The sequence below is a fragment of the Dermacentor albipictus genome, chromosome 7 (assembly GCF_038994185.2).
Source record: "Dermacentor albipictus isolate Rhodes 1998 colony chromosome 7, USDA_Dalb.pri_finalv2, whole genome shotgun sequence".
NCBI classification, from domain to species: Eukaryota; Metazoa; Arthropoda; class Arachnida; order Ixodida; family Ixodidae; genus Dermacentor; species Dermacentor albipictus.
Window position 1 is genome coordinate 93,879,785 of NC_091827.1, and position 25,383 is coordinate 93,905,167.

At 44.5% G+C, this 25,383-nt stretch overlaps 1 protein-coding gene and 2 long non-coding RNA genes across 3 annotated transcripts; 1 reads left to right on the top strand and 2 right to left on the bottom strand.

Annotated features, from left to right (window-relative positions):
- The first annotated feature begins 3,969 nt into the window (after nucleotides 1-3,969).
- On the top strand, nucleotides 3,970-8,818 carry LOC139048091 (uncharacterized). The gene is made up of 4 exons (XR_011507483.1): nucleotides 3,970-4,350; nucleotides 4,420-4,588; nucleotides 8,591-8,729; nucleotides 8,786-8,818. It is a non-coding gene; the product is annotated as an uncharacterized lncRNA (long non-coding RNA).
- A 1,116-nt stretch (nucleotides 8,819-9,934) lies between these two features.
- On the bottom strand, nucleotides 9,935-18,760 carry LOC139048092 (uncharacterized). The gene is made up of 2 exons (XR_011507484.1): nucleotides 18,538-18,760; nucleotides 9,935-12,231 (listed from the first exon to the last, which is right to left on the bottom strand). It is a non-coding gene; the product is annotated as an uncharacterized lncRNA (long non-coding RNA).
- Nucleotides 18,761-19,463: 703 nt separating this feature from the next.
- Nucleotides 19,464-25,383, bottom strand: LOC139048093 (uncharacterized). The gene is made up of 2 exons (XM_070522518.1): nucleotides 24,882-25,383; nucleotides 19,464-23,324 (listed from the first exon to the last, which is right to left on the bottom strand). The coding sequence occupies exon 2, from the start codon at nucleotides 23,104-23,106 to the stop codon at nucleotides 21,937-21,939; it is 1,170 nt and encodes a 389-aa protein (XP_070378619.1). The 5' UTR covers nucleotides 23,107-23,324; nucleotides 24,882-25,383; the 3' UTR covers nucleotides 19,464-21,936.

Below are 25,383 nucleotides of genomic sequence, written 5' to 3' on the forward strand. Positions count from 1 at the left end.
GATACTGACTAGAGCTCAGGTACGTGCTACTATTGATTACACAGATGAGCTCTACTGATTGGCTGCAACAGCCATCAAGGATATGCAGCCAGGGTGTCTACCAACCGGGAAAACCGGGAAAACCGGGAATTCTCAGGGATTTTGAGTAGTCTGGAAAAAGTCAGGGAAAACTCAGGGAATTTGGGCCTTTATCAGGGAAAATTAGCGGCAATTTTGTTGAAAGGGTCGAAAGTCGCGGTAATGCTGGCTCGAGTAGCACACAGGAATCGTAATGAATCGTCTTTGACGCCCTGTCGTTGGCAGGAGGAGTTGCCAGTGTACAGTCAACGAGCGGCTTTCCGGATTCCCGATAATTTGGACGGCTTCGCGGCGCCACCTCGTACCCCATAGTGTCAACGTATCAGAACGTGTGAAATTTCCGACGCAAGAACTCTTTGCCGTCCGATTTTCCGGACGTTTTGCCGCGACCGCAGGTCCGAAACGGCATTAATCAAAGGCACCGCCACCCGTTGCCACAACTGCGGCAACACTAGGCCTAGCTGCTTCGACGTTCGCTATGAAGCTTCTTGCCATTGGGTGCCGAACTTTTTATTGAAAGAATTCGCTGCTGTCAGGAATGGCACGGACTCCACCTTTGTGGTCCTCGCGATTGGCTTAGAAACTTGGAAAACACGGTGCGTTGCATAATGCCGGTTCGTGAAAGTCAGCTTCGCCTCTGTACAAAAATGTTACTCGGTAAAGCTTACGGAAAAGTACTGCAGTGAAGCATAACAAGCGTGGGAAGGGGCTATTGCCACAGAATACACTATGTATATCTTAAATATACACGCGGGCACCCGGCATTTCCTGTCACAGTACGAGCACAGGTATGCCTAATATGTGTACCGACAGGCCGTCAGAGTGTTTTCGAACGTGCCTGTGGCGGTTTGAGCCCCTAAGGGCAGTAAATGACACGCATTTATTTTTTTTTCCAACTGGCCGATTTTTCGGACGTTTTCGCGGCCCCTAGGGAGCTCGAAAAATCGGTCGTGGACTGTGCAACTGATCAAGATGCTTCAAATGGTCCTTGGGGCGAACGAGTGGCGGAAGGCGGTCAAGAACAGAAGTGACCTACGCATTGAGGAATAAACGAGAAAGGAAGCTTGTTGCCGCCGTTTTGAAAGAGCTTGACCTCGAAATGTAAAGTTTTGGCTGATGCCGAGATGCAGGTGTCCCTCATCCAAACGAAAATACACTCTTTGAAGCAGTGCAACACAACACTTGGGCGTCGTGCGCGGGTTGAGAGTATGTCAGGACTGTTGAGGTTGACTTACGAGCTGTTCAGAGAGAATCTCAATTGTGACAGAGTTCAGGCCTCATCCCACTGAGATTGCTATCAGTTGATAGAAATAGCTCATATTAGAAAATATTTGCCTTTGTATGCATCTCGTTTTATGCGTTGCATACTGCAATCACTCAGTTCAGCCCTTGGGCGCGGCCGGGCAGCCACCATTTAATCACGTGACGTGACGTCATGACAGCGGGAGGAAAAGCTGGGCCCCAACTCGCGCAGTCGCGCGCGGCCGCAGCCACCACCTGACTCCCGCTCCTCCCGCTAGGGGCGCTGCGCCGGCACGTGACGTCAGGGAGGAAAAGCTGGGCCCCAACTGGCGCGGTCGCGCGCAGCGGCGCAATATGCAACGCATTCTTGGCTTAACCAAGCTAAGCCTGGCCATTTTTATTCGTATTTGATAATGTCCGACTCTATTAGCAATATTTTTCGAAGACACTTTATTTGCTGTGCATTTTACTAACCCCTGCCCTCTATTCTCTTTTTGAATAACATAAACACTGCTCCTTAGTATTCAAATTGGATTAAGTTGCTTTTTTTTTTCATGTGCTTACTAGAGAGTGGCAGCATCAGGTGATATGGTTTCAGCCCGTGTTGATATAAAACATAGTACTGCATCACTCAGGGAAATTTGCAATGACACTCAGGGAAAACCTGGAAAACTCAGGGAATTTGGAAATCTCAACTTGGTAGACACCCTGGCAGCTTGTGCCCAACACTCTGGTAAAGTCAGCATGTGCTCGTCGACTCAATGCTTGGAGCAGTTAATGACAGCTCCAACGGTGTCACTGGCTGTGTCACTTTTAATGCGAAGCATTTCTTGCCTCATTCTTGGCACTTTGCGGTATACGTAGCTGGTAAGTACACCTAGGCAGGTAAGTTCCTGTCTCGCCTCACTTTAACAAAAAGAAGTTAATGAGCGACCGATGGTGGAATCAAACCTCTGCTGTGCCAGTGCCCATTAGGCCACAATCACACGTACACGTATCTCGTTCCGAAGCCAGCAAGTACCTTGAAACAGTCGATGCATGCGCTCCGTGCCGCTTTCTCATCTTTTTCCCTTGTGACAGCACATCTTGGAGTGCCATGTTGGGCTGCAATATCTCTCAGGGTGGCCCACTTTCCCCAGTACTTTCCTCCCAGCAGCTTACACTACGTGGTAACTATGTAACATACTGACTTCATGATCAACCATGTTAATCATATTGTAAAATTCATTCGCAATGTACATATGAAATCAACATTTTACCAGACACCACATGACATGGCCAGAGGTACATATGAATGTATAATACACAGTTGCTAATGGCATCACCATCCTGGTTTCTCTCGCTTACGCTCGTCCGCTATCCGTGTAGAACCCAACCGCCATGTAGTAAGCTTGCTCGCGCCAAACGGCCGGCCCAGAAATCATGCCACTGGCACAATTTGATTGTCTTCAAAGTGGTCATCGTCATGCTGCTGTCGTTACACATCTGCCCATGACCCACAGAGACCCAACTATACTCAATTAACACAAACGTGTTGGTCTACCTCGTATGGCTTTATGGAACCCCAAGCAATGGTGGATAGCCAGGCACCTGCAAAATGCTTTGCATTGAATTTCTTTTCTTTTATACACTACAGCTCTGGGCCTCAGCAGAATACTGATTTGGTGAACTGCATAACATTCTCAACAATATACATTGAAAATGACTAATGCCACTGCCTTCTTTACATGCTGAAATTGACAACCGAGTCTAGTGCAAACAGGTAAAACTATGATGACAAAAGATGGCACAGCATCGTTTTGCTCATTCCAGGCACTTTTCCGTAGGTAGGATCCTGTCTTGCATCACTTAGGACATATTTTTTTTTTTATTTTCCAGTGCTCAATGGTGCCCTAAGCTGGCCCACAGCATAAAAGCATGATGCTCGAACCATTAGGCCACCATTGCATGCATGCATCCCTCAGGCCTATGGCAACTGGCTCTTTGATGATACCGGTGCATCCATCACATGGCATAGGATGAGCGAGAGCATGAGCTCAAGCCAGTTTCCAATTCACCACTGATTTATCGCTGTCTTTCGCATGGGTCATGTCGCATAGTAACAAGATGTTTAGAAAATAAAGAGTTCCCCTTTGTCCTGTCATGCCAGCTTACGCTTTGAGATGTTGTGTTCCCTCCACATTCCCATAGAGAAAGAAGCTGGGAGAAAGTGCAATTACATCACACAGCCAGCCTTGGCAGGCCAACACTCCTCGATGCCATTTCCTTTGTCTTTTTCCTCAAAAATCTAGCCCAACATGTGCCTCCCCCCCCCCCTTCCCCGAGTCTCACCATATAGGCTGAAACTACTTACGGTAGTTCCCAAAGGTTTCTGGCTTCTTGGTTTTTCTTCTTTCCTTTTTTGTGCTTTTTTGCTGTTAGCCCTCATTTCCAGCAGCATTTGTTCGCATATGTGCGCCAGCTAACTGTTGGGCTAGCCACTCTTTTGAGGGCAGCTTACTCGTGTTTTGATGCTCTCCCCTACGGCTGGCTAACCTCCCTGTCTTTCTGCCTATTCCTGTTCTCTTCCTTCTCCCCACAGAAGCGTATCCCCGCAGGCCGGCTGTACCCGGTTTAGAGGCAAACCGGATGTGACGTGGGCCAGTGCCGTACTCCCTGCCCCCAGATAGGTACTTGTAAGCCTAGGGAAAGACGCTGCTAGGTGCTGCTGCTAAATCCCTGTGGTTTCTGCCGGCTCACGTAGGTTCGTTCGCGTGGTCTTGTTACGCCTCGCTGGATCGTGTTCACTCATGCCGTCCTTGCGCGGCGTCATTGTCGGCGAGTCAGGTTAAATTCTTTAATAGGTCGCGCCTGCGCCTAATTCAGTCTATTAAAGACTGCACATTCAGTTTTGCTGGCTACAATTCAGTGTGGCTGGCGTGGGCTGTCTCCAGGATGCGCTTCGAGCGTGTCGATTTCGCCGTTCTTTATGTTGGCGGAAATGACCGTGAAAGCAACATGGATCTACAAGAAATATGCAACAACATCAAGGTAAGTCTACTGAAATCACAGAATTTGAAACAATAAGCGCTAATAGTTGTGTTTTCTTTTAAATTTTAGGCCTTGATTGTTCAGCGAGACGGCGCCCGTCGTGCTGGTTTTCAAGGTGCTCTCTCGCTGGCTAGAAGATGCTGATGCGGAACAGAAAACGCAAAAACGTCGCTTGCTCAACCGCAAATTGACGGCTACGCTGAAGCGCATGCCGTGTCTGCGGAATTTGAACCCCGAGGTATGGACCCCTTTTTTCCAGCGGCATGCCGTTACATACCGTCAGGAACACGCTTGGCTTATTTCTGACTCGGTAAAAAAAATGTTTCACTTTTTCTCGCTGCTCGCTGCTGAAGAAATGCGGACCGTTTGTCGTAGTTGTCTCCATTACAGGGTGGCATTACTGCGGTGAACAAAGCAAGTGTTGCCGTACATACTGTGCGCACTTCACCCTTTGTTGGGCGGTCGGAAAATATTGGTCCCACTATTCAGGGCAACTTCGCTACTCTGTAGCGGTGAAGTGTAATTTCTACCATTGAACGTTCCTGTGTAGACATGTTTCTGAATCACGTTAAGCACATTTTTTCGTCAATTTCTTTGTCAAACACGCGATAGAGCGGTTGCGCAGATTGTTTACTTCCCTTTCTACAATGTTTGGTTTATTCTGTCGCCGTCCTTCAAACCACCACAGCGGCAAATGGACTCTTTTGATCGAAATTCCGCGTTTTCATAATAGCTGAATTTTGGTGCGGTTAGGTGTCTAAATTTCTCGTGCCCACAGCTACCAAAACAGGTGATCAAATTATTAGATGGCACTGGATATGTGCTGCTTGGCATGTGTCCAAATGGCAACTTGGATTACCTGTTAAGTGCAGCTCAACATGTACCACTGGGTAGACACGTAGAACAAGAGGCAAGAAATTAAGTATACAACAGGAAATTTAAGAAGTCAGCCACAGAGAAGTTGGAAAGTCAGCATCGAAAGCAACCGAGTATGGACAAAAATGAACTAAACGAGACCAGGTCATGCATTGTGTGCAGAGTTATAGAAGTGAACGAGTGGTTGCATTTTACTGAACATTACAAAGGCTTCACTTATAACCGATTTTCACATATGCATGGAATCTGCTAACTTTTCTGTGCAAAACTCTACCGGAAAGGATATATTGCATCCATCGGTGTTAATATATTTCCTAGCATATTTTCTCTTTTTCAGCCATCATACACATCCCCGTTAAATCAAATAGATCACTGTAGATGGCTGCCACAAGCATATTACAAGAACTGTGAATTGGAAGCTGTTAGCTACCTGTAGCACGAAGTCATGCAAGGGTACATGTAGTCTTTGTGTGCACATTGACTTCATGTTTTACTCATTTGAATGGCTCCTATTGCACTCCGGCTGAATAGCAATAACACACAGGCCACTTTACGCTCGAGCTACTCGAAAGCCTGCGAAAGCTGCAGGTACATTCATAAAAGTTCATAAGTACATAGCATTAGTGAAAAAAATTAAAACCTTTTCTGGTACAGCCGTGCGTTGTCGGAAGTGTCTCAATGCATTGCAGTGATTAAACAGGCACATATTGGCTGTACCACTTGGATTTCAGCGTGCACGCGTTGGCTGGATAAAAAATTCTACCATATTTTAACTCCAAACATTTGCTCACGGGTGGAAAAGCGCTGTTTCTGTTGTAAATAGATGTGGCTTGCACACAAGGTATGCTGCATGAACAGAAGGTGCTGCAGCCACATAACCTGACCTTTGATCTTCATTATGCTCACAGATTGAAGGGATGGAACTAAGTGCGTGTCTTTTAAATGCTTGATTTCAGCCAGTTAAATTTGCCAACACGGGGGATTCAAACCACTGGTGTCCATCTGCTGTTGGGCTGGATTCTGAATTTAGTGAGAATACTAACTACTGCGTTCATTGGTGCTGACAGATATCAAGTCAGTTGTAGCTCGGCATTTACTGTATTCCGTTTGTCACCAAAATGCTAGAGAACCACTCGAGATCCTTCGATGTCAGCATCCTCATAATCAGTGGGCACCTCATAAGAAAAATAGGTCAATTTTGGATGGTATCCTTGCAAGTGTGAGAAGGCTAGGCCACAGAAACTCTCGTTTCTGATTTGTGCACTATTCAGCCACGTTAAAATGTGAGGAGCCTAGACATCTAAAAGACGGGGAGCAAGCAAATTGAATGTAGCTACCAAGCAAAAAATGTGGAAGCGTAAGCTGTTGATTTTTTACTCTAAAGGCACGTTCATACTGAAGACGGAGCGGCTAAACCGGGCAAAGCTCTTGGCCAGGCGTATAAAAGCAGGCGTTAAACGAGGCAGCAAGCCCGATCGCTCGCGGACCACTTTTTTCCTGCCCGCCAGAGCTGTCCGCTTTGCTGCAGCCAATTGGAACACCAGACGACGCTGGCGTGTGCGCGATAAGGATGGATGACCGGTGCTACGATGGTGCGGTGGTGCGGGCAGCCAGGCAAGCTGTCCAGTATACAGGGTGTTTCAGCTAACTTGTGCCGAGGCTTTAAAAGAGAAAGACCGAAAGAAACTAGGCCTGCAGTACTCAAATGCAATCAATTCAGTAAACTACCCTTTTGAGCAACTTTAGTACTTACGGCTCATTGAGAGACATCTGCTTTATTTTTTCAAGACAAAAGAAAGTGCACAAAGTCGAAAAAAAGTACCATGCAACTATGCACTTTTTAGCAGTGATGAACAATGCGGCATGCAGACAGGATGTAAAAAATATGCAGTTCCGACACACTGTGAAAATTATGTAAGCAGCTTTCTTTGCTGCTTCTGTTCATTGATGACATTTGGCAGTGATGTGTTAAATGTTACCTTGCATGCACCACTTGTGTTTGTAGTACACAGAGCTCACAGGCAGACGTGCGCTCCGATGCTCAAGGTGGTGTTGTGCACCATCCATATCCTGTGAGAGTAGTGGCACTGTCATTCCCTCACATGGTGCATCGCATGGTGGGTGAGGTAGAGAAATCCGTTCATTGAATCCTTAGGAGAAATAGTTGCTGCCACGTCCTGTGCCCGACAGAGCAGTGCCTGCTGGCCACCCAGGCTTCTGTCACGCAGCATGGCCTCCCAGTGTTGCAGTGTAGGGACATTGAAGTTTTGATGCTGGACCACCACTTGCATACTGTCGTTTTGACGGCGTGGTGCTGTATTGCAGTTTTGCATCTGCACATCCTGTGTCAATTGTTGGCATGGACACACTTGCCGTGTTTATTTTTTTAGAAATAGCATAAACATGCCATACCACACCTTGAACTATCATTATATTTTAGTTTGCCCACAACTGTCACCATGTCTAGTTGTAGTGTTTTTCTTTTAAAGAGACTCCATACGAAAGATGCTTTCTGATGGCATCTTTACCTTCTCGTGTGATCATTCAGCGAGCACAAAGTACTGCAGCTTCTGCAATGCTTTTTTCTATTCCTTCCAGGCACACTACTCTCAATGTATCATTAGCGCTGAAATAGAACACCACCTGTTGCTCAAAGCAGCTTCACTATAGATTCTAATCGGAATAGGCAGACTTGTGGCAGTATACAACTTTCTATAGCCATAAAAGGCAAGCTAGCATAGTGGGGCATCTCAATGCTCGTAAAAGCATTCAACTGCATGTATCTCCAAATAACTAAGCTTAAGCAGACGCTGTCAAAATCTGTGCTTGTCACGGTGAGTTGGTGCGGGAACTTGAAGGTGTCGCTTTTCCTTCATTTTTGTGTCTCTTATGTTTTTGCTAAGGCTCTTGCCACAGCAAAGTTGCTCTTGTGGTATTTTAGAAGGGTAATTTACTAATCACCTAGGCGATGTCATTTCCTACATTTGGTTGCACCGTGTGCATCAGTGCAATAAAATGGGTCAAACGGCTTAATACAAGATGTTGCCAGGCCTTTTTGGCACGACACTTGTGGATAACATTTTGGTGTGACTTGGGCGAGACCGAAAGAGAGAAATGTACACATACGAGCACAAAGGCCAGGCACTGTTCCCTTGTGGCCTGCACAACCACTAGAATAGCAGCTAGTCTTATCAATTCATACTGAGTATCACAAAGTGGAACATTGCAAGAACTGTAGCTTGGTTGAGACAAGGCACTTACAGCTGCAGCTGAAACATGTGGTGTGATCATGTACAAGGTTACAATACTCTTCACCCTTTTTGTATTTAAGACTTTTTAAACTTTGCCCACAATTTGATTACAGCTTTCCAGAGTTCCTTGGAAAATCCTCCCATGCACCTGCCATGTACATTGCCCCCGCCCCCTCCTCGATGTGGCATGCAAGATGGCAGCAGCAGCTGTGGAACAGTTGAAGAGGGGAAGAAAGGTCCACATTATAATAGGTTAGGTTGTATGAATAGGTTGTATGTAAATAGGTTGTATGTAATAGGTTGAATAGGTTGTATGTAAATAAAACTGATCGAACACAACTGATTCGGCTTTCACTTTTGTCAAGACAATTGTCAGCAAACAAATGGAGTAATTTCAGTAGGGCGATACTTATAGTGCATAGAAATTCTTGGAAGCCTCAACAGCTGTGTTGGTGAGGTGGTTTAGGCAGGGAATGCCAATTCATGAGGGATGGTCATGGCCACCATGTTCAATGTATGTGCAGCATCAATCAGTTCTCTAGACCGAGTGCACTAATATCATGGCAGGCCAGCACTTCGTCGCATGATATATTTTCAAACCTCGCATGCTTTCTTTGGGGCTCTGGGAAAATTAATGAAGCATGAAACTAAAATCGGCATGTTGCAGTTTTCAATACAACCATCACTGCATTTGTCCATTCTTGAAACAAATTTTATTGTACCAAATGCATACAGAATTGTGGAATATCCGAAGTACATTTTGCTTGTTTTGGTCAAGCAGCTGGCAGAACAAAACCACAAAGTTCCAAAGCAGGAAGGTAACACTTCTATTGAAGTACACAACGAGTGCAAAACTTGCCACCAATTAAAAAAAGAAGGGAGCTGCTACACACCATTTCTTGGTTCTTTGACCATTTATTTTCTCTTGTGTGGCTGATGTTTAAAAATCCTTGCTATAGCAAATGCAAAGACATCAAAAATCAACGCACGACAGATATTGGTACTATGGTGTAAAGTAATGAAGATATAATTTTGCATGCACATTATTTCGTCTGAAATAAAGGGATATAGCACAAACGTTGCTCTTCAATCCCAATAAAATATAACTCGTGAGCTACGGATGATTGTTGAGGGCCTCGGATTCTGTAATGTGCAGCTATACTTAAGTACACAAGCATTTTTGGAATCTGCCTCTACCTGGGTGCAGCTTTGTGACCTGGAATGAAAAGCCACAGCCATCGAGATCGAGCTGCTGCAGTGGCGACATCACAGTAAAAGGTAATAGCGAAAAATTAAAACAATAATATGGCCATGCAACTTGCAACAAATCAGACAGGTCACCTGAAGCTTCTATTTCCAATTTTTCTGGTGTTGCATAGAAGGGCAAAAATCTTGAAAAGTGATAGTGTACGACTTTCATGCATAAACAATTGTGCATATCTACTTTTTTTTAACCATGCAGATATTTAGCAAAAAGTTTTGAGCACGGAGAGCCCGGCATTTTTGCAAAGGAGTTTCTAGGTGAGGTGGACACACTATGCTGCTAATAATGCGAGTTTCAGAAAATTAATTTTGAAAAATTCAGTCGCTTCTTTATTAGTAACTTGACGGCAGCCTTCTAAATGGCATATTTGGAGGCAGTCGCATGTGAACGCACAACCTTTATTTTTCTAAATCTCGAAAATTGCACTTATTTTGAGATATTCATTATAATCAAAACTTGGTGCATCCTCCTCCACATCAGGCGGCAGTGCCCTGTCAAGAAGTGTGGGACAAAGCTTAAATGATAGCCTGACATGGCACACTGACGCACATGCTTGCCAGGCAAAGTGTGTCGTATCAGCAGCTACAATGACTGGCCAAGATGTTTCCATCTGATGAGATAGCGGGACCTTCTTTTCTGCACTCCCAGCACACTCAGTTCCAATATTACCTCGATTTACCAGTGAAATTCAATGATGAATATCTTGAATTAGGTGCAACTTTCAAGATTTGTAAGAAATGAGAGTGCATTAGAGGAATTCCTCTGCAAGAATGCCACATTTTCCGCGCTCATAACTTGAAAACAAGAAAATCTGTATGGTAATAAAAGACACCCTATACGTATACAGTGTGTATTGGCGCATTTCATGCAACCAATATTCAAGCACCTTCTGTCTACAAAGAATTCATAAAGCAAATTTATGCATTAATACTTGAATCAGTTACGAGCACTGGAAATGCAAACACTGTTACGAACCCTGGTCACATGCCAGGCATTGTGTTGCTGCTCTCTGCGTAGGGCCTATGAATAAAAACCACCTTCAACATCGCACAGTAAGCTACTAATTGCTATGTATAGGAAGACTTACAGTTCTTCAAATGCAATTATGACCTAGACATTCTAAAGCTTTTCTAATAATGTACTTTTAGTGAACAAGTCCCCAAAACTTGGAACAACTCTGAAGCTATAATGCCATTATTATCTGAAAGATGCACTACACATTTTTTTAACGCAGTAAGGAAACATTCATAATCGACAATGCCACCATACACATGAGAGTCGTATAATATTGCACTGCGTGCAGCAAGGATAGCACAATCTCGCACAAAAGATTAGTCTCTCCCGCAGCCTTTGAGGCCCCCTTTATTATGTCTCGCTTATGATGCCGTAACATAGTACGAAACCATGATGACGTAACTTATGATCGTGAGTTACTCTTGAAAGAAAGCTTGTGCACACATGCATATTCCTGCATTGTAACTCTGGAGTGCACTTACAGTAAGGACACTGTGAAAAGAAGAAAAATAAGGCCAACAGCAAGAACCTGGCAGTGCAGTGCTATTTGCACCTTCTCGGCTGTTGTCGGTTTAAGTCACCTTTGCTGCAGCAGAGTCGTGTTATGCGGCGAAGCATATTTATCATCATGCAGTGAAGCATATCTGAAGTTAAAGGAGACACTGTCACGGGGCCCCTGCGGGTGCTTATGGTTACCCGACACTAGCTTAAGTACCTATACTGTGACCTCTTCATGCATTTGGACAACACCAATCGCCATGTGAAAACCTCTGTGTTCACTGCTAATCTCGCCAAGAGCCTAAATTGTTCGAAACTACAAATTTCACCAAGTGGCAAACTTGGCAATGCTTCTGGAACCTCATTCTAAAGTACTTTAATACTACCAGGATGCTTCAATGTCAAACTGGATTAACAACCTGGGATGAAATTGCACCAGCTTCTAACTTTCTGAATGTTTGCTTCACCTCCTACATCAGTGAGTAGGCAGTGTTCAATTGGCGCTCCCGCTTCACCAAGCAGACGACCGCTGACGAAAGCACAGTGAAGGCGAATAGTGAGAGCGCAAGCAAACATTCAGAATGCGAGATCTCGCCCTTGGATTTAGAGAAAGGAAGGGTAATTTCATCACCAAGGAACCGAAGTATGCATTCAACAACAAAAGCTTCTGAACGGGCCACTTCCACATCAGCACTGTGGAAAGACTCTGATGAGCTTATCAACCAGCAGAAATTTTCACTCGTGGCAGAAATTTTCACTACCACAATCGCAGGTTTAAAGATATTTGCATGATGACATTTTGGTCCAAAAAGAAGATCCGTTTGAGCGATGGTGTAAGCGTGGTGCCCACTGTTGGCTCGGCTTGCGAAGAGCGACCTGCTGATACCAGACACTTAAGCAGCTCTTCTTGATGTCTGAATCGATGGTGACATGCACTAGGTGTCATTGCTCTTCGAACATGTTGAGCTGTTGTCCTTGCTTCATGAAACATTAAGTAACTACAATTATGACATTGTCAAACAAAAGTGTTGTATTAGAGAATTTTGTAAACCACGAAACAATATCCCTGTACATTATTTGCTATGCAGTCTATGTAGTATAACTATTTTGCACCTCTGGTTGGTGAAAACCAGAGGTGCAAATGGATTTTTGCAATACCAATAGTATTCATATTCGAAAAATATTCGCTTTGCACTTAGGTTTCATTATTCGAATTAGCTTTGAAATTAAAAAATTGATATTTCCACACCCATAGTTTTTACTCAAATACCTGGAGCATAAGTCATTTGAGGACGTAACTTCAGGAATAGCAACAGTATGCCACCAAAGAGTCAACACAATTCAAATTTTTTTTACATTCTTTTGCAATTGTTTCCTAATGTACATTCATTAAAACCATCTTAAGCCTCAATAATTGACTAAACTAAGCTTTGATAACAGCTGCATGCTTGGAACGAACGGTGCATGTTCCAGCCACTCTAGGGTAGCAGTTTAGGGTAAAAAATATCTGTTACTTAGGAATGCCACTTGGTGACCTTGTGCAGAGAAACCCCAGCTGGAGTTTGCCATCTGAAGCTGCTGCGCATAATGGCTAATCACTGGCTTCTTTGGTCTTCTCGATGGCATCTACTTGCTTGAGAAGCTCGACCTCAATGACGTCTGACCACTGGCAGCACATATTTCTGTTTATCACAGATAAAAATTGCCTATGAGCTCTTATTTCGCCCAAAACACAGACTTTTGCCACATTTAAGAAAGCGGCACTCTCCAAGTCAGTGTGGTCAGCATGTCTGGCATGCACTTTCATCTCCTGCGTCAGAGTGGAGTTACTATCCTAAATTAATGTGCTACAGAGATGACAGAGAGGTTGGCAAAGAAGTTATGTGCCCAGACAGAAAGAATGATAATATTTATGTCTACTGCAATTCAAAGCCATCTATTTGAGCACCTTGCACCACCAGAGAAATCCTAATGGCTTCCTTTTCTTCCATCTCATAATGTGGGCGGTAACACCCCATTAAATGGTCCCTAAGATGGTTTTTGTCAACCCTGAGGAAATCTCTCACAGAAAACTTGTACTAGACAGTCTTGATAAGTGTTGTCAGATTACCTTTCAATGTGTCCTTTATCATCACTGTGGTGATCGTAATTTCAATTCATGTGCAGCACTCACACAGTGTGCGCTCCTTGCAGACATCTGTAACTAGTGGCAGTTTACCAGCATACTTGAAGGGAGGAAAAAAGAGCATGGCCACACCAACCACATCACAGCATGTGCATACATCAGATGACATTGTGGAACCTAATTCTATGTCAGCAGGAAATGCATGGCTGCTGTCGCTATTTCGAGTGCAAATATTTGTCCCACGGGTACAGAGAAGTCATTATGGCAACCACATAATCCAGGCAGCTTAGTGCTGGGCAACTGCAATATTTATGAAGCAGCACACTGCATTCAAAGCCAGGCACTGTCACACTTGTCTGGGAAAATCGGTGCTTGTATACACAGGGGCTGGACCATTTCAAACCACAGTCACATTGGAACTCTGTCCACTCTCGTAGGGTGCATTTTCTGTGTAGTGACTGCCACTGCAGGAATAATTTTCTTCGAACTGCACAAACAGAAAATTGTAGCACTGTGCTCTGCAGTGCTTGGTGCAAAGGCAGAACAGCCATGAGCCTTCTCCCATCCACAATTCAGAAATCCGCCAATACATAGATGGCTTACAGTGGCATCTCTACAGGCAGCACACACCACCTATATGCTGCCACTTAGATTGCAACACACTGAGGGTCTCCATGCCTTTATGTAAATGCTCAAATATACTACAGGACAGGATCTTTAGGGAATAAAGGTTGTTTCACGGTCCTCATATCTATGCTATGACAAAGCCAACTCCAACTGCACAGATAGAAATTGCTGTGGAAAATTAAATTTTACAGTTCCATGTACCATATTTTCCATACTGTACTATAGTCTGCAGGATCTAATTTGGGCTGAAAAGCCCCTCTCATTAAGCACCATGGCAAATTTTAGTTATAGGTACATTGGAAGTTGTAAGATGCCGTCAAGGGAGCATTTCCTCAAACAAATATTTCTAATTAGTTCATTATTAAAGGAAATGGAAGAAATTGAAATGTTGCATTTTCACGCTGCCAGGAGGCGAGTGCTAAAAGTGACGGCACTCAACCCCTTTGCCTCCAAGTGATCTTCCTTCTTCATCTTCCCCCATGACGGAGCCAAGGGTTCACGTCACACTCGCATGACGAGCCGTCTTTTCTTTCCTTTTTTTCTTCTCTTCCTTTTTTGCTGTGGGGCACACATCCAGGGATGGCATTTAACATTGGTTGGCTTACGAAAGTCACGTGCCATGGTTGGTGATATTGCAGGCAGCACGTTTTACATAGAGACATTTGTGCATGTAACCTTGACTCTGGCTGAAGCAGGGCTTCGTTGAGACCATGATGGCTTTTGTTTAAAATTTCAGCTGTTTTCCCACTGTGCATAATTTTGATAATTTGGAGACAGGATTGTTAGTGTGTGATCTATGCACTGCACTTGTCGGTTTGCAACTTCCAATCTTGGTGAGACGCCTTTTCATATAACAAAGTGCAACTGAACTTCCTGAAGGCATTTGCCTCCTATGTTCAAGGGAAGCAGCCCACATCCGCATACCTTATTCACAGATGTCAATTCTTTTTTTGCTGCTGCTCCGTATTAAAGATGGGAACCCAAGACTGTGGAAGTAGCGTGGGCTTGGTGGTCTGGAGCTTACCATTGGTTGTCGGATCGTGCCGCTGACTGCATTTTGCAGCGGCTCATGAGTGCCGAGGGGGCCAGGCAGGAGATACGGCAACAATTCAACGAGTAGCAATGAATGTTTACTTCACATTGTTACGGAGTGGTCAACTCTGCAAGTTTCCCGATGGTGAGCGACAGACATGCTAGTTTGCTCAAAAACTGAAGGCTGAAGTCCATTAGCGAAGACATCCTTTATAGTGTTTGGAATACCCTCGCTCAAGAAAAGGAGAGAGAAAACACTCTGCACGCTGGCAGCTGCCGCTCGATACATGCAAGTGTTCAACGAATTTTCTAACCCCCACTGGCTCAGTAGAAGGAAAGGCACTGACATGCGCACACGCACACAACGCTGGCATCTTCCCTGCCGAGGACGCAGAGAAAGAACGAATGCACACACAAAGCTTAATCGTCCCACTTGCTGAAGGGAGACAACACTGTGGAGACTAAGCAGACATCAGGGTGTTGTGCAAGCCGCGGGTAAGCTGGCGAAAATGCCTGCACAAATGATAAGGTCTTATTGCTATTGGGGTCTCCTAGGCGTTTTCCAACGGTTGCAGGCGGCTCGGCATATCTAAAGGGTCCAGCCTTTCGCTGTTGCTTTGGTGGCGCGACACAAATCGTTGACCACACAGGCCAGTCATAACATCAGTTAGACTAGTTCTTGTGCACGCTCAAGGACACTGAGCTTGAACGACGCCATGAATGCTCTGTCTTTTCAGTCCTATTAGAACTGTTCTTGTATTTTCTGAGTACACGAAGTCGATTATAAATCTCTTGTGCATTTTGCAACGTGGCCTTAAATATCCAAGCACTGAAACGCAGCCACATGATCAGAGTAAGCAGCATTCACTTGCATATCGTGAGTTGCCAGAATAAATTGAAAATATTGTGCTGCGACTATCATTACTGCATCATGAAGCAACCAGAAATGACAGTACCATGCTTCACAATGAGACTTTCATTTCTCCCCTGGTGCGCTTGTACTTCTCTGGTCCCCTTTCCACTGTGTAGAGCTCCCAGAAAAGCTTTTCTCAGGACAGGGGACCATACTGTGCGCTCAACCAGGTGGCACCCATCACCACAACATTGCCCCAATCAGTCTCACCTTGTCATCTCTCGTCCTGTCCAGTGACGTTCTTCACATTTCAAGGATGAAGGTTTAGCACTGTGCTTCCGATGACTCTTTAGAGCTCTGGGACAGTGCTTCCGCTGCCAGGGATAATGCTACAGAACAGCGAGTCCACTGACGCAGGTACGCGATGTTTGAAGAGACAAAGACAAAACCTTGTGCAGGCTGTCCGACATGCATATACATCTTTTTCTGCGCCTCTTTCTAAGCAACAATGCTTTCACTGGTGAACAGGAAGGCAGCCTTTGTTTCTTTTTTTCATTATCGTTTCTCAGTTTTACAAGGCCATAAAAAAAATAAGGAAAACAGAAAAGATTGCGAACCAGCCCTGCAATTTTCTTGTATTGGAAACGAATATGTGCAAACAGAGGATGCCAAATGAAATGAACAGCCAGGTGCAACAACAAGTGACATCATTCAGGTGGTGCAGGCGGTTTGGGAGGCCCATAAAATGCCTTAATAATGGGATTTATTTGAGCGTGAACATGGTGAGAAGGCTGCTTCTGCCTTGCAGTGGTGTAAAGACTGCTGCATGTCTGGAGGTTAAATGCTCATCATTCTATCATACATGGAAGTATTCCGACTATTTAGTGGAGGCATGGGAAAGCCACTCAAGCCTACATTAGCAAAATGTGTGGTATTGATTACAGCGAACGCACTCCCTCCATGTTCATGCAACCGAATGTAAACATACTGAAAGCTGAGGTGTGCCTGACGAGTGTAGCATTGTGATGCTTGCCAACAGCCCATAGGACAGGAAAGGCAAATCCCTGTGCACGCATAGTGAATTCGTCACTACTGTGCATGCTCATTTCGGCAAACTGGCATAACAGATGTATTGCGAGTGCAATATGTGACTGTAAAGCATGTGGCGCGTCTTTGTCACCATAGCTTGAGCTTGGTGAGAATCAAGTGGTTTGATAAATGTACAACAGAGTCAGCAATGGTGGGACAGTTCTTAGAAACTTTACAGCATGCCCGTCTGCCTCTACAATGTAAAAAAAAAAATTGGCTTTGGTCCAAGAGCCAGATCTTTCTGATCGGGCAACATTCATGCACCAGCTTTGTCAGTTTTTTTATGCTCCCAATACTTGTGCTGAGGTTGTGAGAAAGGCCTGGAGAGAGTATACAATTAGAGAATCATGTACCTCTTACATTGTGGATGTCCTGGAATTGTGCTAACGCATGAACACCACCACGTCTCAAAATGATCGAATGCGACATATTAAAGGCACAAGCACTGTTACCTTATATGCCCTTGGTATGCAGAACCCCAGCACCTTCACCACTTCTAAGGAACCGCTTTATTCTTGCCGAGCTAGAGCTATGGCGAGGAAGAAGCGACACACTACGTACGGATGAGGAAGATGAAGGAAAGCCACATTGCGCTCACAATATCGCTAACGTGGTAGTTTCCCAAAGGAAGCGGTCACACCACTGCGTATAAAGTGTATGCACAGGGATACTCATGTCTTCCCTGTCCAAGGGATTGGTGGCAAGCACCACAGAGCAGCACTGGTCAGGTGCATTCCAGTTAAATTCTTAAGAATTGAGAAAAGGCCGATTCCACACAAAGCAACGACCTGACACCCTTGCCAACAAATATGTTGAACTGGCATTGAGTTTCAGGTATTTGCGGCCACACATAGGTAAACCAATGGGCAAGGTTCTGACTGGTGTTGTAGAAGTCGCGGGGCGCTTTTTTCGTTGCGACGATAGATCGGATTCATTTACAAGTACTGCTCCAGGAGGGCACATGTAACCGGCAAACAGAGGCCTCAGGAGAGCATTAGATTATAATCAAGGAGGCGGCAGGGTACCCAAGGGGTAGCGGAGGGATCAAAACTGGAAGCAGGGCGGTCCCAAACTGGAAGCAGGTTATGTTGCCCCAACCCACGGACCACCCCGACTCCTGCTTTTTTGTCTGCGAAAGCGGACAGCTGATCTTAAAATGCGTCAGTAAATTCGGGAAGTACGACTTACACACAGCCTACGGGCATTATAGATATACTACTAGCACGCGCAGGCCTCGGCGAGCCCCAACCCATGGACCAGTCCGGGTTCTAGCTCTGGTGTCCCCGTTACCGATTTGGTGTCCTGGAGACGCCGCTAATAATATGAAATAGTGACACGTTGTTACTAGTAAAAAAACACGATTTAAGCCGCTAACGCTACGTTCAGCACTGCCGCGCCCAACAACTTCTGCAACGCCTGTGAGAACTTCGCCAATCAATGGTTGTTCTTGGCAATACTTCGAACTTGTGAATTTTGTGTACCGTTCATGCTTAACTTTGTAGTGCACTGTGGCTTAATGAAGCACTACGCTTGCGTGTAGCATACGTACACATCTTACCTGATAGACGGTGAACGGGGTCTTGTACATATATCCGCTGAAGAAGAAAAGACTACACTTTCACATGTGTTAAAACACATGCCAAACTTGAAAAAACAGACGTACAATGAACCTCCACACGTTAAAATAGCAAAAGAATCACTTAACTCCACACGTTAAAATAGCAAAAGAATCACTTAAAAGGCGAAAACTATTGAAAACTTTGCAAGCGCCACGGCATGCGCAAATCCGCCATTGCTGCTGATATTGATGTTGATGAGGCTGTCCCCTTGCGATCGAGTCGGCAAGCGCGCGTTTCTTTATTCTATGGAAGCGCAATTGGCGCAATGTAGCCAAAATAAGTAATTATAAAAAACTGCATCAACTCCAAATACACACACGCAAAAGAAAATAGTCGGGATTCTCTATAGCGACGTTTCCAACCCCTTGACTGATATTTCATACAGCTCGTTGCATTAATTAAAATACCTGCAGTGCATTGTTTTCATAACGCGCAAAAAAAAAAATGTGCGCTTAAGTTTACCCGCACAAACACGCGGCGCAAATTCGTAGAACGCCACCAGTGCAGCCCCCACCGTCCAAGAATATATATAAAAAACTAGTCAATAATAATAGCATATAATTATAACGTGAGCGTCGGTGCAATCAATGGAGAATTCGATTTTATTTGTTATAGAAAATCAAATGCAATGCAGTAAACAATGGATAGAATTCAGCATACGGCTTCCTGGAGTCTAAAAAAAAATCTGCCTTGAAACGCGTATGAGTAAGCTTCTCAAAAGGAGTTTCAAGTGTTTCCATGGTATGGCAAGCTTATATCTTGATTCATAAAGTTTTTTTTTTATTCATATTGGTCAATTATGTTTAAAAAGAGAATTGCAAATTTCAATGGTTTTGTTTTTTACCGGGGGAACACAGAGTTGAGCCACTGTTTTGAAACAAACTTTTATTTAAAGGCAGTTACAAGTAACGCCGACACCCTCACTCATGACAAAACAACTTTCACTTGCTGTGTCCAGACACTTGGTTCAAGTTGCATGTAATGCTTCATCTCCAAGCTTTGCGTGGTTTCTTAAAGGCATTGTGAAATCTACACGGTGTTTTTATTTTACACCTCCTCATCTCACAGCACAAGATCTGAAATGCGTGATTAAGAAGAATCAGGCCAGCACATATTCACAGAAACGAACTCTTCACAGTGCAGTTGACAAGTGCAAAAATTACAGCAGAAACTGTCAGTCACATGATATGAGCAAAACATAACTGTTCTTTTTGCGGGAAAGCCTCAGTCCCATGCCGACATTAACCCATATGGTGGTCATCACTGGCAATGTTTGAAAGATTTTCATAAATTAGAGACTGAATGTCTGGAGTGTTTATCATAAGGGAAGTAGAAACTCACACGTCTTCTAAACAGCACTTTGCAGTGCTAAATGTATGTTGGCTATTGATAGTAATAAATAGTATGACTGTTACAACTGTTAAACAAGACAAAAGCTCACAGGAATATGAAGGCTTGAAGTGATAAACAGTGTTTGGAGGGGGAATGTAGCTGTAATGAACCTTTTGACAAAGATTTGTCTTCGTCAGTGCTGCAATTAAGTTCTGCACAGCAATCTTTATGCACGCTTAGCTCACTTTCCCACACCGTCAATGTAGGATGAAGAGGAGAATAAGATAGTGCGTACAATGAAGTTGAAGTGTAGAAAAGAAATGGGGAGACAGTGAAAGAGAAGGTAGGAGCATTGTTGTAGATTATTCTTCCAAGGTTGCTCTTCCAAAAGAAAAAAAGAAAAAAATATTAAATGTGTAAGGAAGCATTGCCAATTATTATTCTGCCACCATAAGCACCATAAAGGATGCAATATAAAACTGATCTGATATGTAGAGTGGCCTAAAGCTTTCTGCATAGTTTTTACTATCATTATGACACTGTCTGCTGCAGCCAAATATGCAGAAGTTTTCATTGAGTGCACATGACCAGAGCAACTTATCCAGACTGCACACAACACCACTGCATATACCCTCTATTTTGGTAATCTGAAAAATAAAAGTTTATTCAAATGGGCAATAAAGAACATCAGATGGAACACAACATCTAGATCGAATTATGAGGCATGCCACAGTGCGGGACTCAGTATTATTTTGACCACCTTGGGTTCTGTGATGTGCACTTGAATTCAACTACACGCTTTTTTTTTTTTTTCATTTCACCACCACTGAAATGCAGCCACCTTTGCTGGGATTGAACCCGCAGGCTTGAGCTCAGCAGTGCAACAACATGACTACTGCGCTACTGAGTGTTTACACAAATTTATAAGTAGCAAAACACATTGGAGGCTTTTGCACACTGAAACACTACACACCGTCCAATGCGCTTCCTATGTACAGACATACTTACCAGCGGCTCATATGACAAGCATGGAGGCGTGCTCTAACACACTACAATCCAACAGCTGCCACATACCAGAGATAACCACTGGGTCTGTACCTATTTTCACAGAACACTTACCAGCAGCTCATACAACAAGCATGGAGGCATCTCTCGTGCTCTAACACACATACCATCCAGCTGTGACATATGGCTGCACACCACAGACAAAAACAGACGGGCTAATCATCAGAGACCACATGTCATGATTTGTTTATATGCGAGCCCTCAACCTGCTTCTATAAGGCATGACAGCACAGCACTACTGCACCACTTCTCTCTTCCTAACTGCACTGGAGGCTTGTTACCAGTAATCGTGCCCTGCTGACGTGGTTATCTCTTCAGTTTCTATGTTGCTGTCCCTAAGCTGTTATTTAAGGACTTCCTTTTGAGCTTCAGTGGGCCTTGAAAGGCTAGATGATGGCTGCGACAATCTAGGGTTTTTTGTAGAGTGAAATCTTAACAGGTGCACAACTTTTTTGTTGGCTGGTTCATATGAATGGTCTGGCATCTTTCTTTTTGGGTCACTTTCACTTTCCACAAGCATGAAAACTGGCTAAAACAAATTGTTTGCCTTCTCAGCCACACCCTCAGAGACTTCACCATCTGATATTGCCTGTCTGACTGAGTCCATTTTTGCTCTTAAGAGTGTTGAGCTTGACACTGCTTTGGCTGCTTCCAGCTTTGTTATACTCCGTACAATGTGCAATGCCCGACTTGCCTCACATGCTTCTTTGGGTGAGCTCTCATGGGCCTTGTTGCTGCTAGTTGGATTAGCGATGACCGCACAGTGACTGTGCTTGCACACACACTGCGCATTCCTTGCACCTCAAAGGACAGCAAGCACCATCTTTCACTTTTGACACTTTGTATGAGAGCCCTTTAATAGACTGAGATGGCACAGTCCATATGCCATCTTCATTTATTTTGGCACAAGCTGCCATTTCACTGCCAGACCTGTGGTTTTTCTAAATTGTTCTCCGCTCCTTACCCTTTGCCCCTTTCATCATCTGGCTAGCCCTTTTCATTAAAAAATGATTTGTCAAGTCCATGAGGGCAGAAATTAGTTTGTCACCATGCTTATTCTGTTTTCTCTCCAGCATAGTACGCTTTAACGTCCTGTGCTTGCTCTCAAGGTGCATGTTAGTGTTGACAGCTGCTCTAGTCCTAAAGCGATAGGCCCACTCTTGCGGCCTAACTGCATAGTGGTCTTTGAAGTACTTGAGGAAGTCCCTCAGTTTTTCTTCCTCACTAGAAAGGAATTGCTTAAAATAATCTTCAAATGCCTTTTCCACGAGGAACTCTAAGAGTAGCCACACACTATGGTAAACATGTGGCCTTAGCTGTCTCTCTACACACTCGAGTGTCTTCTTACGCCAATTGTTATCCACATGCCAGGCACAGAGAAGTTTCTGTTTTGCGGCACCCATGACCCTGGACCATGCTTTGTAGAATTGCGAGGCATCATCAGATATCAATGTCTTAGCGGCCACTTTTTTGGCCATGGCCGACTCCAGATATTTGAAGAATGCTGTCAAAGTTTGCTCGTTCATGTGGTTGCAGATGAAATAAGCTATAGCTACAACTGATGCTACTTTATCTAGCACCAGAAGCGTGGTCAGGTCAAACAGGTACTCTATAGTACCATGTGTGGAGTCAAGACATACAGTCCCTGCAGGGCCCAATTTTTCTAGTAGCTCCTTCTGAGGCTCTGTCATCAGAACAAGAGCAAAGTCTGCTGAAGAAAATGTACCACTTGGGTCCACTGCACCTTGTGCCTTGTACAGGCGGACAAGTGTTTCACCTTTTTCTTTCATCACAAGCACCCACATGTCTACACTGACAGCGTCATTAGTGTGACAACGTTCAGGAGCAGCAATGTTAAACTGCCGTTTGATGTTATGCAGGGTTGAGCACTCTGCCAAGTGCACTGGCCTCAGCTTGGATGCCACAGATGTTCTTATTCGCTTTAGAATGGTTTTCATGGGCACACCCCTTTCTAGGTTCTCTGCTACGCTGGCCTTTTCGTTGTCACTCATTCCCAAGTGCTGAATTTCTGGTTTATGACCATAATGGTTTCTTTGATACCTGACTTTTATGGTGGTGCTTTCAGGTGTCGGACTCTGAGTGTTGTCCATTGTGATGGTAATAAATGAAAGACATATCTTACCAGACCTACAGCTCCCCTGACTTTTCTCCCGACGGTCACTATGACCTTCCCTTTTCCTTGCCTCGCCTGATCTATTACAGTAATAGTGGATCCTTGTCTCTCCACTGGCCAGCTTTTTGGGGTCCCTGGGCAAAATGAACCAGCAGTTTTGGCTACCCTCTTCTTCTGCTTTCCATTCATGAAATTCTGTAATAAAAGCACAAAATAGCATTTGATGGTGACAAGTACTTTGGGGAGAGAGATGCAAACAAAAATAATCACTTTGAAGGCTTTGGACACGGGCTAACGTAGCATTTATTTTACTCCCTCACCTTCAACTCGACTGTGTCATGAGGTCACCCTTGATATTGCTCAAATTTCTGTTAAAATTGAATTTCAAATATGCAATGCGCAATAACTTCAAAAAATTTATCATATTAGTTTTGTTTTAATAAGAAACAAGTATGAAACTTAAGCATGATCTATGCTCACTCCTTCCTCAATATTGAATCAGACTGTACATTCACAGCAATGCTGTTATGATAAGACAAAGACGAACTGAGAGCACGTGGTGCAAGTTACGCCCCAGAACAGTGTGAATCCCTTCCCTCAGTTTCTTCTTGAAAAGCTCCTTCTTTTCAAGAAGAGCTTGAATTTTTACTGTAGATAGGGGCTTGGCGAGGGAGTGTTCCATGGTCACGCGGTTATGATCTGGCTTGGGCATGCGCCTGGTTCGAAGAGGCAGCATTATGTGTGATTTCAATAAACCAGTTGCTAGTCTGCGTTCGTCCTGTCTTCTTCTACGTTGGTGTCTTTTCCCAAGTGCAGTTTAAGTTCACAAAAAGATGTCTTACCAAGTAGCCTCCTAACACACTCTTCTTAAAGAAAAAAGGATTGCGCGTGCGTCAAATTTGGCTCTATTTTATGAAATCTACAACCAGAGTCCTTCAATTGAAGGATTGTGGTACTACTAAAGAATTTTCCCAAAGTGCGCCGGGAGACCAAGCCGCTGACAGCCGCAATTGCAAGTGTATTGCGGTCGGCACTGAGGCGAATACTGTACCACGCACGCAAGTAGCGCAAAGCAACGTGAGAACGCAGTGCAAATCCCTCCTCTCGTTTAAGAAAAAAAAAAGAAGGGGGGGGGGGAGTAGGGTGCGCGAGCGTCACATTTCGCTCTATTCTATGAAATGTACTACTAAAGAGTTTGCCAACAATACGCTGGGAAACCATCCCGGCGACATCCGCAAATTCAAGTATGGTCCCGGTTCTGCGTCTCTGCCGCATTGCAACGTGCATTGAGGCGAAGACTAGGCCACGCACGCATGTGGCACAGAGCAACGTCAGAACGCAGAACAGCTTACTCCTGTCGCTTAAAAAAAAGAAAAAAAGATGTGCAAACGTCAAATTTCACTCCACTTGCTGGGCAGGAAAGCAGACCATGCCAAACGTATGTCATGTAGCGCATCGCTGGGAGCGCGCACACATGACTATACTATATATAGATAGATAAACAGACAAATTAAATTTAACGAGGATACAAACTTCAACATACCCCAAGGAAATAAATTAGGCACGTGCGCAAAAGATACTCTTCGCGAAACAGATGGAGAAAGAAAAAACAAAGGCCCGCAAGGTATAAACAACTGCTTTTGGAGGCACACTGCGCAACAAGAAATTTAAAAAAGTCCGACATATAATATTGCGTTTAAACGTCATTTGCTTACGATGACTGAGAATAAACTTAATAAAACTGTTCCTCACCCTTATTGTTCCGGAACACAGGTGCACGTAGTCAGCCTCGAAGTTGTGCGCAGCGATCTGGTGCACCGAATACTTCTCCATTGTAGGCAGGGAAGTGCCACATACGTCGCATTTCATCAATTTCTTGACATCCACGGCCATTCTGTGAACGTTCCTGATGTGTTGCAGCATGTTCTTCCTCTGCATGAATAGTTGGCTGCAAAATTCGCAGCGACGATCGTCATCGCCGATGGCAGCTCGATCACAGACGTGCGCCATTCCGAAGCGGAGAGACGGCGTTTAGAAGCACGTGGTTTCTGCGTCATTGCACGCGCTAGGATTGTTGTATATTCCGGCAGTAATACAGGGAAGAAACCTCCCCAATCACGTGACACACTAGGTATTCAGTGGCCTCATAGGGACAGTTGGAAACCAACTTAGGGAACCAACATCCGGGAACGCAGGGTCACGTGGATGCTGCCTTCTATTGTTCACCGGCCTCAGCCGGCCTGCGGGGAAACGC

What these genes read in the sequence shown, in the direction of transcription:
- LOC139048093 (XM_070522518.1), bottom strand. Translation starts at nt 23,106, where the DNA reads ATGGACAACACTCAGAGTCCGACACCTGAAAGCACCACCATAAAAGTC.